Source organism: Anticarsia gemmatalis, chromosome 3 (assembly GCF_050436995.1).
Source record: "Anticarsia gemmatalis isolate Benzon Research Colony breed Stoneville strain chromosome 3, ilAntGemm2 primary, whole genome shotgun sequence".
Taxonomy (NCBI): domain Eukaryota; kingdom Metazoa; phylum Arthropoda; class Insecta; order Lepidoptera; family Erebidae; genus Anticarsia; species Anticarsia gemmatalis.
In genome coordinates this window covers 2,643,770-2,656,159 of record NC_134747.1, presented here as the reverse complement: position 1 = coordinate 2,656,159, position 12,390 = coordinate 2,643,770, and the positions used below count along the sequence as shown (strand labels likewise).

Sequence of the window (12,390 nt, the reverse complement as noted above, 5' to 3'; positions counted from 1 at the left end):
AGGTGACCTAATACATGTTTTAACCTTCTTTACCTAAACGAAAGCGAAAATTATATCCCAAAACGGCAAAATCTTTTTACAACATCCAAAACTGTTCATCTTCTTGCCTTATTTTCTTTTCTTTTGCTAAAATCCCTTCGTAGCATATGTTTTATATAAAAAGCCGGTTGGTCATCGGAGCGGACAGCATAAGCCTCTAACACGCAGTATGTGCGGTCGTAAACCTGCTTTCTATTTAGGGACATGTAGGTCTAACGTGTCGCCACTCATATAAGTCATGTCTGTCAGAATACGGACGTGTTCTCTTGCCATATCTTTTGCATTGTAAAAACAATCGTACTTTGTATTTAACAGGCGTTTAATACGTAAGGTTGACTTTTTTACAAAATATACTATAAGTTTTATGGATTTTTGAAAGATTGGATTTGTCCAAGTTCGGTCCCGGTGGTTCCATTATCTCCACTTAATATGGAGTTTTGTAAAACCAGTTCAGCGGCTTAGCCGAGAAAGAAAGCCAGATTTTCGTATTACTAATATGGATATAATCTAGTTGTTATTTTCTGAATCACTTTTGTAATCTAATGAAGTGAAGTATTGTTTTTTAACAATAATAATCTAACAATAGTATTTTCTTTGTCCACAGGTACTAGTGAAGTGTCAAAAATTCCATGTTGACGTACAGTCAACGATAATAGTGTAGTGTTGATGTGGCGTGAGAACAGCTGATCGCGCTGGCGTGGTACGGTCCCGGTGGGGGGGCGATGCAGGCGGGCGGGGGATGGTTCTTACCCTGGACTATGGGGGTACAGAAATTCGCCGTGGCCCTCCCTATGGGGGGCGTAGTGCCCCTCGTGCCCCCCTTGTTGGCAGCACTGCCGCCAGCGCCGCCCCCCTTGAGGCTGATTGCGCCGCCGCCGCTGCCGCATCAGCAACCTGGGAGAAAGGTACGGGTTTATGACGCTTAAAAAACTAAGCAGGTGCAAATAAAAGCTTACAAATTCTAGGGCAGAAGCAGTAGGTTCCATTCTACTTGTATCCACAGAGCAAGTTAAGATTAAAGTAGTAAAAAAAATCAATTCTCCTCACCTTTCGTATAGTAGTGTCATCAATAGGGAATGCATAAGATTCATTCCCTATTGGTATAATGGTGTATACTTAGGTATCCACCAATAATTTCGTATAAATTTTGTGAATATGTAGCTCGCTACAAAATCAGTGAACAGTTTTTTAAAGATCTATTCAGTGTAGTATTTTTTGTACTGAAATGATAATGTTCGTAATGAGTGTACTTTAGTACCTTTTTATAAAAGACATGAATTTTTTGCTTTTAACTCTGCTAGAAAGGTTTAAATCTTTAAGGTGATTTGGCTTTTTCATTGAAACGACGTGTCGTTAAAAGAGCTTTTTGTTGCAATCGTTAGAGGTTGAAAATGTCTGCGTGGTTTTTCTTTTAGAAAACAGATTGTTAAGACTTGGATCGTATTTATTAAAAAAGGTTTCTTACTTACGTTTTTGTGTTAGTTTATTCTTTCTATGTTTTTCCTTAGTGTTTCACCTTTGATTCGATTGTGTTAAAATTTTGATAGGGCGTTGAAGAGCCCAAAAAGTTTATATACGTACATAATTTAAGTGAAATGCATTTATAATTTCTTTATTCCATAATTTGATTACAGTCTCGTCTAAGATCAGTTTTTTTTGTCTTTTCCCTATCCATATTTTGATTACAATCCTGGAAAAAATTATATACATATTATGTATTTATTTTCAGAATCTTTCAATAGATTTTAATTAAATTCTACCTACAGACAAAGAACTCTAATCAGCACATTCTACTTTTCAACTCATAGAAACAAGTCCTAAATAAACCTATTTATTCTACTATGTCCCAAACCTTTCAATTCGCTACATCCTCCCTTAGAACATCGTGTTACCATAAATTACCTCATCGGGTTCGGTCTGATTGATCCGATCGGGTGACTTGCGTTTGATCAAATTGCGTTAGCAGTTAGCCGCCTAAATGATTGCCGGTATTACTCAGGCCGCAGTTATATTGTTCAGGGGTTGATTAAGCTTTGAGTTGTTCAATTGGAAAAGTATTTTTAAGATGCAATATTGTGTATTAATAAAATACGAACATTATGTATTTGATATATATATATATATATTGACAGATAATACCCATCGTAATCTAATTAATATATGGCATCTGGTATCTACCATAGAGTAAAAGAAGTTTAGGTTCACCACATTATGCGTTTTTTACACGTGTTGCATAGTTCTTAAGGCTTATGTAGTAAGATGGATTCTTAAGATGAACAAAATTTAGGGTATTTAAACATTTTTGCTTGAGGCCTAGTAAAAAAATTTGTTCGTATTATTGTTAAAGTTTTATAATATTTAATAAGATATTAGTGAGTGGGTTTCTTTTGTTCGTATCATAACTTTCATTCATAGGAACTGATCAAACTTGCGTATACACGAACAGAAAATACTTCAAATACCTGTCTTTCTATTTTATTTTTCATTTGGATAGCGGTCAACCAAGTGTCAGAGTTTTTCAAACCGCCCAAAAGGTTTCAGCTACAACAATAATTAAAACTGGCTCTCTGGAATCGAACAGGCTTTTTATTTTCGAAAATAATTATCTGTCTTGGTTTTAAAGCTAATTCAAGGAGAATGCATTCGTTTGCTGAAAACGTTTCAGCAGTATTTTGTTGGAACTAGTTGAATTTAAGTGCTACGTTTAATCATAAGTTGAGTAACTTTGTTTTGTTTCTGTACTCTGTTAATTAGTTTGTTTGTTCCTTATTAAGAATGTGGAGGTACTAATATAATGTTGGAAAAAGAATATACGAGTGTTTTATACTTACTGATACATGATTTTAAAAGGCTATTGTATCTATATCTATACTATATAATATTATAAAGCTGAAGAGTTTGTTTGATTGTTTGTTTGTTTGAACGCGCTAATCTCAGAAAATACTGGTCCGATTTGAAAAATTCTTTCAGTGTTAGATAGTCCATTTATCGAGGAAGGCTATAGGCTATATAATAATATCATCACGCTACTATCAATAGGAGCAGAGTACCCGTGAAAAATGTTACAAAAACGGGGAAATTTTTTAACGCTTATGTAACGCAAGCGAAGTTGCGCGAGTCAGCTAGTTAGTTATAAGGGGTTAACACGGATGACCAAAAAACGTTTTTACTGCGCGGAAAATATCGACCGTCTGATTCGGCACAATTATTAGCTAAGCCACAAGCAACTGAACGCTTGTATCATTTTTAAATGGTCTAGCCGCACGGCGACAATTAACACTCGAAAATCATGAAAGCTAAATCCACTACGCGCGAAAGTCATGGGTACAGTACCTCGATTCTCTACCACTATCGATTACCGACAACCGGCTAGCTATCGACATTTGACATTGAGAATGTACTGCCAAAATGTTTCCTACGTCAGAGGCGCTGATCAGATTTTCATACAAAATTTCTCGATGACAGTTCGGTTGTCGGTAGTCGATAGTAGTAGAGAATCGAGGCACTGATACCCACACCGAAAAAAATCGTGTAGTTCTAAGATAATTTCTTTTGATTTGATAACTTGACATTTATTTGTGTTTGTTGTAGTCAATACTAGTTCTTAATGATGGAATGGTCTGTACATAAAAGGTTTGTTATGTCTAGAAACAAAGAAACCAGATCCAACGTATGTTTAATAAGATTGTGTAGACATACTTGCGAAACGAATTTCTAATAGCTTTCGTCTAGCCGTAATTGCAATATCTCTCGCTTTTTTTACAATTAACTAGTACGTAGTGTACCTATGTTTTCTTTTTTTTACATTTACTTTTACTATTGTTTTTGTAAAATAAGTGATGAACCTCGTGACAGTGTTATTTAACAGCCAGTTTCAATGTCCTGTCAACGATTAGAGATAGATTGCTATCTTAGATTATTACGTCAATTTTTTTTTTTTGTCGTGTGGTTAGTGGTCAACCTAGTGTCAAAGTTGTTCAAGCCGCCCGAGAGGCCTTTGACATGGCTTAACGACTGTTATTTTAGTAGATAACAGACGGGACCGACTTTTTGCGTGCCCTCCGAAGCACGGAGACGCCCAACCCAATTACCACTATACGGTCATCCATCTATGGAATGACCGCGCCAAAAGATGCTTAACCCACAGATCGTTTACCGACCGGTGATCGCAACTGGCTATGGTTATTATATTATTATATTATATCATATATTATAAGGATATTATGTCTATCGTTAACTGATTTAAGTAATTGCTACCCATGAATGGAAACTAATAGAAAGTGAAGAATCGACAAAATGATGGATGTAATTCTTTTAACAGTGGATAGAGTATTGAAAACCTCAGTAAGCTGCCCGAAGAACTTGGTTTGGGTATAGTTTGTAATTGATGAAGCAATCCTTGATATACAAAATCATAGACAGGTCGTTTATATCTATACTAATATTATAAAGCTGAAGAGTTTGTTTGTTTGTTTGAACCCGCTAATCTCAGGAACTACTGGTCCGATTTGAAAAATTATTTCAGTGTTAGGTAGCCCATTTATCGAGGAAGGCTATAGGCTATATATCATCACGCTACGACCAATAGGAGCAGAGAACCAGTAAAAATGTTACAAACACTGGGAAAAAAATCTCTCTTATGTGACGCAAGCGAAGTTGCGCGGGTCAGCTAGTATATCATATATCTGACATCTGGATAGTTTCTTACCGCCTTGTACTTTCTTTTTTTGAGAGCCAGCCAAGAGGTATTTCGACACAAGATAAAGTTTTCGTGTTATAGTTGTATTTTAAAGTTCATGCGTGAGATTGTTTATATAAAATTTAAAGAATCATTTTGGCCAGTATTAACTACCTTTTACTCATAACATTTGCACTCCAGGAAGGCTTAATGTTATATAACAATTCCAATCTGTACTCATCTCTTATTACAATACTTTGGTTCACACGTTCATTTTAATTCATAATTGATTTCCAATTAACATTACGTCATCGCAACAAAAAGTGATGTAAGAGCAAAGTACCATTTTTATTTGTTGAGAGGAAAAAATATTTTGCCTTTTTTTAAACTTTGTACGGAAGAACCTATGATTAAAGATTTGATATGGGTTTATTTATGTAAGACAAATTAATGAGTTATTGTTTTTTAGGAAGTGCGTACCGATTTATTGTCTGGCTTTTGGTCATACGTCGAACATACATAACCAGTAGCGTGATTCTGTCCAACTATAGAGTATCGACAACCGGCTAGCTATCGAGAAATGTTGTATGAAAATCTGATCAGCGCCTCTAGCGGACGTCGTAGAAACTATTTAGGCAGTACGTTTGAAATGTCAAACTGTCGATACTCGAAAGTACCGACTGTACAGAATCGTGCTACAGGAAGGCTTATTTATTGTTTAGTTTTGTTTAACCGGTAAGGTCCAGTTTTAAACATATTACTATAATGTATTTAAACACAATTAATTTAATTGTGTACATGCATCAGTGTTATAGCTTGTAACAATAAATAAATTTAACCATTAACATCCCACTGCTGGGCAAGGGTCTCCTCCCGGAACGAGGGAGCGGCTATGCCTCGAGTCCACCACGCTAAGTGCGGGTTGGGGACTTTGCATACCTACAAGAACTAAAGAACTCTCAGGTATGCAAGGTTGCATCAAGATGTTTTCCTCCACCGTTGGAACAAGTAATTATTATTTCTAATACATAACTTCGAAAAGCTTAGCTAGCAATATCCGTTTTAATACTCTCGTAATATAGGAAATCCAGTTCCCAGGATGAATCATTGAATAACATCCTACATGGGAAGTCGTTCTTTATACTACGATAGACAGCTTGATAAAGAGAAAAAAACTCGTAGTAAAACTACTTAATTCAAATGCATTTTCTTTAAGTAAGTAAGGGCCGTACTTAAACAAGAAAAAAGGTCTAGATGTCTCAAGAAAAAAGGGCGTAACTACATTATTATTGATTTTAATGTAGTTATTATCTAAAATGATGAAAATTTATAAAATTTATGTACGATGATTTTGTTTCGGTGGTAACTTTTGTTTTATAGAATGATACACATGTAGGCTTTATATAAAAATTTGAATTATACTTTATATTAATTCACGATTAAGATTTTTCAATTTCAAATTTTCCCTGCTCTCACACAAGTTAAAAATTTGTGAATAAGACCATTAGACAGCATTTTATTTGCTGTTTCCGCATAATAATATGTCACTTGCTCATTTTTGTCAAAATTGTCAGTTACAACGTTTTTTTGACGGCATCAGAGATGTCCAGACTAATATTCTCTCATCAAGTCCCATGGCGGTTGTCTCTTTCTTTTTGCATCCATCTCGCTCTTTCAATGGTGTCATGTTTGCTATTATTATCTGCGGGACTAGTTTAACTTGTACTTGAAATTAGTGTGGGCTAATTGATAAGAGGTGTGTTTCGTAGACTGTTAGTTTTACTGCTATGATAATCTTATTCACATTTTTTTGAATGATGAATTAATTTATTGTTGAAGTTTAGAATTTTTTCGACGTACAAGGTCTTACGAAACCTGAAGCAACTTATTTTTGGAGAATAATCGTAACTATGGCACCTTATCAGCAAAAAATAATTTAATATATCAAACACGTGTAAGATCAATCTTTATGATTATTATTCTATAACATTTTATTATTTTAGATATTCATGTTTATTTCTCTTTGGTTTATGTTCACTGCAGCAACATAGCAGTTCTAGGTTTCCATTACACTACTTACAATAGTAAGTTCCCACTTGGTCAGCATGGTGACGTCAACACCTAATCCCCCCGCTGTTTTGACAGGAGACCCTTATCGTATTTTTATTAATTTTAGCCACAAACATTTCTGTAGTATTAAAATAATTACGTAATAAGCAAAAATAATTACAAAAGCTTAACACCACAAAATTTAATACTTCCAAAAAAAATACATTGGTAAAAAATTGGTCTCATATTTTTTTTACGTAAGATGAATCGCTACCGCTTATAAATAACACCAAACCATAAGTAATTGGTTCTAGTCCAGCCTATGTAAGGCGTTTAATAGTCCCAGCATCGTGTCATCGGATTAACTACGTTTGTACACAACCCCTTAGAAGCAAGGCTCTATTGTGATCGCCTTAATGGGTGTACATTGTTGACAGAATAAATTCGGTTCGCCGCTTTCTCGGGAAGAAAGTGTACACGAACTTAGTTGTCTTCGATGTTACACTTCCGTGCACTTTGTTGTATCGACGTTGGTGTTTTTGTTTTGCAGATTGTATGACATTATACTGTAATTAACGCTATCTTAGATTTTGGGGATGTTTTGGCAATGCTTGCTCAGGCTGTGGTTGTTGACTGAAGTGTCTCGTCATGTGTTTTGTGTAACACCATCGTTTCCTTGTTCTATGGTTGTGTAGAGAGACCTTAGATTTATTATTATTTATTTATTAGGTAGACCTCGTTAAAGATGAAGAGACGAGCTTGACTCCTACAACCCGAAATGGATACGGACCGCCGGAGATCATTTGCAGTGGAAAGCTATGGGGGAGGCCTTTGCCCAGCAGTAGGTCGATATAGGCTCATAATGTTGTGAGGTCAATACTGGTTTGCCAATAGTTACGTACGGTAGAAATATTTAGTACCAAAGAATTTATTAAGGTTGAACTGTTAAAAACATTTTGTTGTAACAGTTTAGTTCATGATCTGTAAATATTCTAAAATGTTTGGTCTTGTTTTGACGTATTGTCTCGCGCACGATTCTATGACCCAGAACCGATTGTTAACTAAAGACTAAAGTTTTTAATATGTCGAATATGCTAAAACAATACTCAAGGTCCGTGCGCTTGCAATAACAAAAACAACATTGTTAAGAAACATTTATACTAATCAGTAAATCCAGTTTAATTATAAACATATTATCATATCGGCGATGTCTTGCAAAAGAGTCAGATGCGTAAGTCAGTACTCGTAACCGGCGGTCCTGTATGACAAGATGTATAGATGTGAATGAGGCAAGGGAAGTTTGTAAGGATCGTACCAAGTGGCGTTCTTTGGTCTCTGCATATCTCTATGGGAAAAAGGAGTGACGTGTATGTATGTATGTAAAACCGCTTGCTAAGACGGTACAGCATACTCTGGTACCAACTGTTTTGCTTTAGTCTCGGAACTTTTTACCCAAAGCGTTACACTACAGCAGCGGCAGCTAACACTTGGTATTGAATACGTTTTTTAAATCCATGAAACAATCGTCTATTATTATCTACACCAGAACAAAAAAATCAAATAGCTAGAAATCTCGGTGTAAAATTAAAATGTTACTGCATCGGTTGGCACCATAATAACTGTGGTGTAACATAAATCATATTGTAATTGCCACCATGGGACTTTACTACGGTCATTAGCTAAGTCACTTGCAAATTAATGGCTACCAATTTCTTTGGCTGCAAGTGTAACGCGTAGTTTATTCGTTGAATGAAGTAGGAGTCGAAATCAATTCGGAACTGATGTCCGTGTGTTTTCGGGAATACAGACTTTTTAGAATACCTTAAAATCTTGTGAATTTAAGTAAAAACTGGCCAGATGCGAGTGGCAAAAAATTTTTTTTTCGAATCAGTAGTTTCTGAGATCAGGGCGTTCAAACAAACGAACTCTTTAACTTTTTACTATTTGTAATAGATATGTATAGATTTGAGTGAATTTTAGCTAATTAGTTTAACCATGGTTGAAAGACTATTATTTTAATAAACAACAATTGTAGAGGTACAGCCTCCAAAGCACCGAGATGCTCAAAACAAATACCAATGTGCAGCCACTCATCTATGACTGGCTATCAAAAGATTCACTTTCATCTTAGCTAAACCTTTGAGTGCAACCGACTTAATTACTGAATACGGAAACGTCTTTCAAATTAATGATCATTATCATCACCAGTTGAATATTATATTAATCTATACTAATATTATAAAGCTGAAGAGTTTGTTTGCTTGTTTGAACGCGCTAATCTCGGAAACTACTGGTCCGATTTGAAAAAATGTTTCAGTGTTAGATAGCCTATTTATCGAGGAAGGCTATAGGCTATATATCATCACGCTACGTCCAATAAGAGCAGAGTACCAGTAAAAAATGTTACAGAAAAGGGGAAAATTTCACCCATTCTCTCTAATGTGACGCAAGCGAAGTTGCGCGGGTCAGCTAGTTTATTTATATAATCACCAGTCAGCCATGGCCAGTGTTTTCTGCACCGAAACGTACGTTGCAAGGTACAGTGCTTGTTTCCGTTTATTCTCATATCCTATTAAATTATAAATATAAATGATTATTATTTGACACTACACTTTGCTTGCAACTTTTCGTAAAGCTTATGGACGCAAAACTAAGACTAGACACTTCAAACAAGACATTTCATAGACGAAATTAACATAGACATCGAAAAGACTTTGTCTTTTAGGGATAAGTCAGTCTAAGGGCAATCGTGTCTTTGGCCGATCAGCCCTAAATCTCACAATTCATGGGTCACGCCACATTATCAAGGGAAGTTAGTCTCAGTCTATTCTATTACATCTTACGCCTCTAATTAGGTAATTCCATTTGTAGGTAGAATTGATAGAAACATCTAGTTCTCTACCATGTTTTTTTTTTAAATGTGCTCGTAAATAATACTTTACTCTTAATACACCTATCTACATTATAATCTTTACTAATAAACCATATCCTTTCATCCGTTTCACATATGATTTTAAATTAAAACACTTGCGATATCTTCACATTTCACGCTTCATCGAGTCGTTAGTAAAAGTATAAAAACTCGAGAATGAAAATATTTTTTACATTCAAATTGTGATACACTTGAGACCAAAGTTGAAACCCTTTATTTTATCATTTATGCTAGTAAATACTTACTTTTTGAAGGTCAAATTATAAAATGTCATGAATATTTCAAATTGATATCCAAAAAATATTTTTTTTGTCTCCAGATATTGTACAAAAAATATTCAAGTGTTGTAAACATGCACTCGTTCAACATATTTTTACAAATAAACAGGTGCACTTAAGTGCAAAATATTATACCGCACTGTAGCAAAATAGACACGTCGCTTAAGTCATTAAAAGTGAAGCGCTTTAAGTTCTTCGACGGCACCTTAATGTCGCTAAATTAAACGATTTTCCTATAAAACTGCCGACCATTACCATGTGGTACAGTGCTACTCAACCTTTTTATTTCAAAAGACTACAAAGACGGTAGCTGGCTGTTTTGATGGGATGGGCCACAATATTAACGTATATGTATAAAGTATAAAAAAATACCAACTGGTGTCTTCCTGCTGAGCAAAACTTCTTTCGAAACGAGAGAAGGGTTAGATCTTCCTCGCTTGACAAGCGTCGAAGTAATTGTAACGACTATCATAAGTGTCAACATTTGACCTAAATTAATAAATGATTTGACTTTAATTTTGACATTTAGAACAAGTGCTAATTATTTTTAATACGGAAATGAGTTTGAAAAAGTATTAGTATGTTGGGTCTCATCCTCGTCGGTATGAAAAACAAAAATTTTGACCAATTTAATGGAAGTTAGTAATGTAATATGTAGTAATGGATTAGGTAAAGCCGTTAGCCTTAGCCTAATGTGAGCTCTTTACAAATACTTCCCTTTAAAATGACTTCGCGACACAGGTTGAGTATAGCTGATCAAAGAATTTTTCTTGTTATAATTCTTGTTGTTAAAACGTCTTTATTTATTATTATTGAGCAATTGCAGCGTAATTATTTCGTGTCGCGGTGTTTTTTGAAAATTAACAAGAGTGTTATGTACAATTACGACAATTAAAGACGTTAACTAAAAACCGGTATTGTTTTCTTTTTCATTTGTGAATGAAATCATTGTTATTGGTCATGGTATTTTTATTATTTGTCACTACTTTTGCACATTTTTTTTATGGAAAAAATTAAGTTTAGTTTTCTGGAGAGTTCTCTCTCCAAAAAACTAAACTTAACTTTGTGTAGATCTAGAATTATTAGTTAGTAGTTTCGAGTTTAGGCAGTCTATCCAAAATTTATTTATTTGCAAAGTCCCCTTCCCTACGAGTTTTAAGATGAAAGAGCATTGCAGAAATTTGTGGTCTTAAAAAACAGTAAAAAAATACCTGCCAATAATCTATCCACATCAGTTTAATATATTAATTATTTTGTAGATAGTAGTTATTTATAAAATCCACCACAATCTGCCAAAGCGATTAAAGCAATTTCATTTAACATAAACCCGTCTCGTTTACCTCCACGTATTTAAGTCCGGTCTAAAAATAAAACTCCTATTAATTAGGTCTACAATGATCGTGAGATGAATTGTTGTGATATCGAGTCCTAATTACGAGAAATATACCTTTTTTAATCACAAAAAACGTAATCTTGTTCGTGTAAATGTAAGTTTAATAGGCTGGGCTAAATATGTGGGCCTGACTTGTAGAACTTATTTTGTAGGTTGGTATTAAATGCGTACAGTTGGCGGCATGTTTTTGTGAACAAATAAATTTGCAATACTCGCTTTGTACACTGTTTAATGACAAATAAATAATAAACTCTTCTAAGCTGTTAGAAATGATTATGACACACGGTTTAAAAAACGGGTAAAGATAATAATAGTGATAGTCCTTATTTGGTCAGAAGATTGTATAGTAACTAACTCCCTACTCAATTTTAAAAGGGAAAAGGGAAGTAAAAGATTAATCCGTCCGTTAAATCAACCCCTAACAGCTGATGGGGATGAAACATATAATACGAGTGGAACAGCGGCTGTCAGCTAGTGAGTAATATGTTGCCGACTATACAAATGATATAAAGATACCGAAATGGCAATTATGCAAATGTGATATATTGATCCCATTAACCGTATGATAGCAAGCAGAGAGATTCATTACTCACTATATTTTAAACCTTTAAATACTGCACAAATAATATATTCACATTCACATATATTTTATATCCCTTTAAATACTGCACAAATAATATAGTCACATACACATATATTTTATATCAGAATGTAACCAAAGACTGTCTCTGTAGCCGGCCTGATAAAATTGCAGATCACGAGGTTTCAAGTCTGAGTCCGGGATGGGACAATAAAATAAAATATATAAATAATTAATAAATCAATATTTTGAACAACTCACACACGGTCATTTGATTCCAAACTAAGCAGAGCTTGTACTATTGTAACCAAATAACTGATAAACATACTTATATACTTCTAAATATATACTTATATTGTCTTATATAGATAATTTGACAACCAGGGTCAGAACAAATACTCGTGCTCATCACACAAATATTTGTCCCGGGTAGGATTCGAA

At 34.6% G+C, this 12,390-nt stretch overlaps 1 protein-coding gene across 9 annotated transcripts in view; it reads left to right on the top strand.

Moving 5' to 3' along the window:
• The window catches only part of LOC142987211 (pseudouridylate synthase RPUSD2-like), a 458,610-nt gene that overhangs the window by 377,756 nt on the left and 68,464 nt on the right, over positions 1–12,390 (top strand). For 7 of the 9 annotated variants that reach the window (XM_076135830.1, XM_076135828.1, XM_076135825.1 and 4 more), the window contains one exon: positions 644–944. The exons of the other annotated variants lie outside the window; for them this stretch is intronic. In XM_076135830.1, coding sequence (XP_075991945.1) covers positions 762–944 — 183 coding nt within the window. In that variant the 5' untranslated portion in view covers positions 644–761. The remainder of the gene's footprint in view (positions 1–643; positions 945–12,390) is intronic. 9 annotated transcript variants of the gene reach the window in all.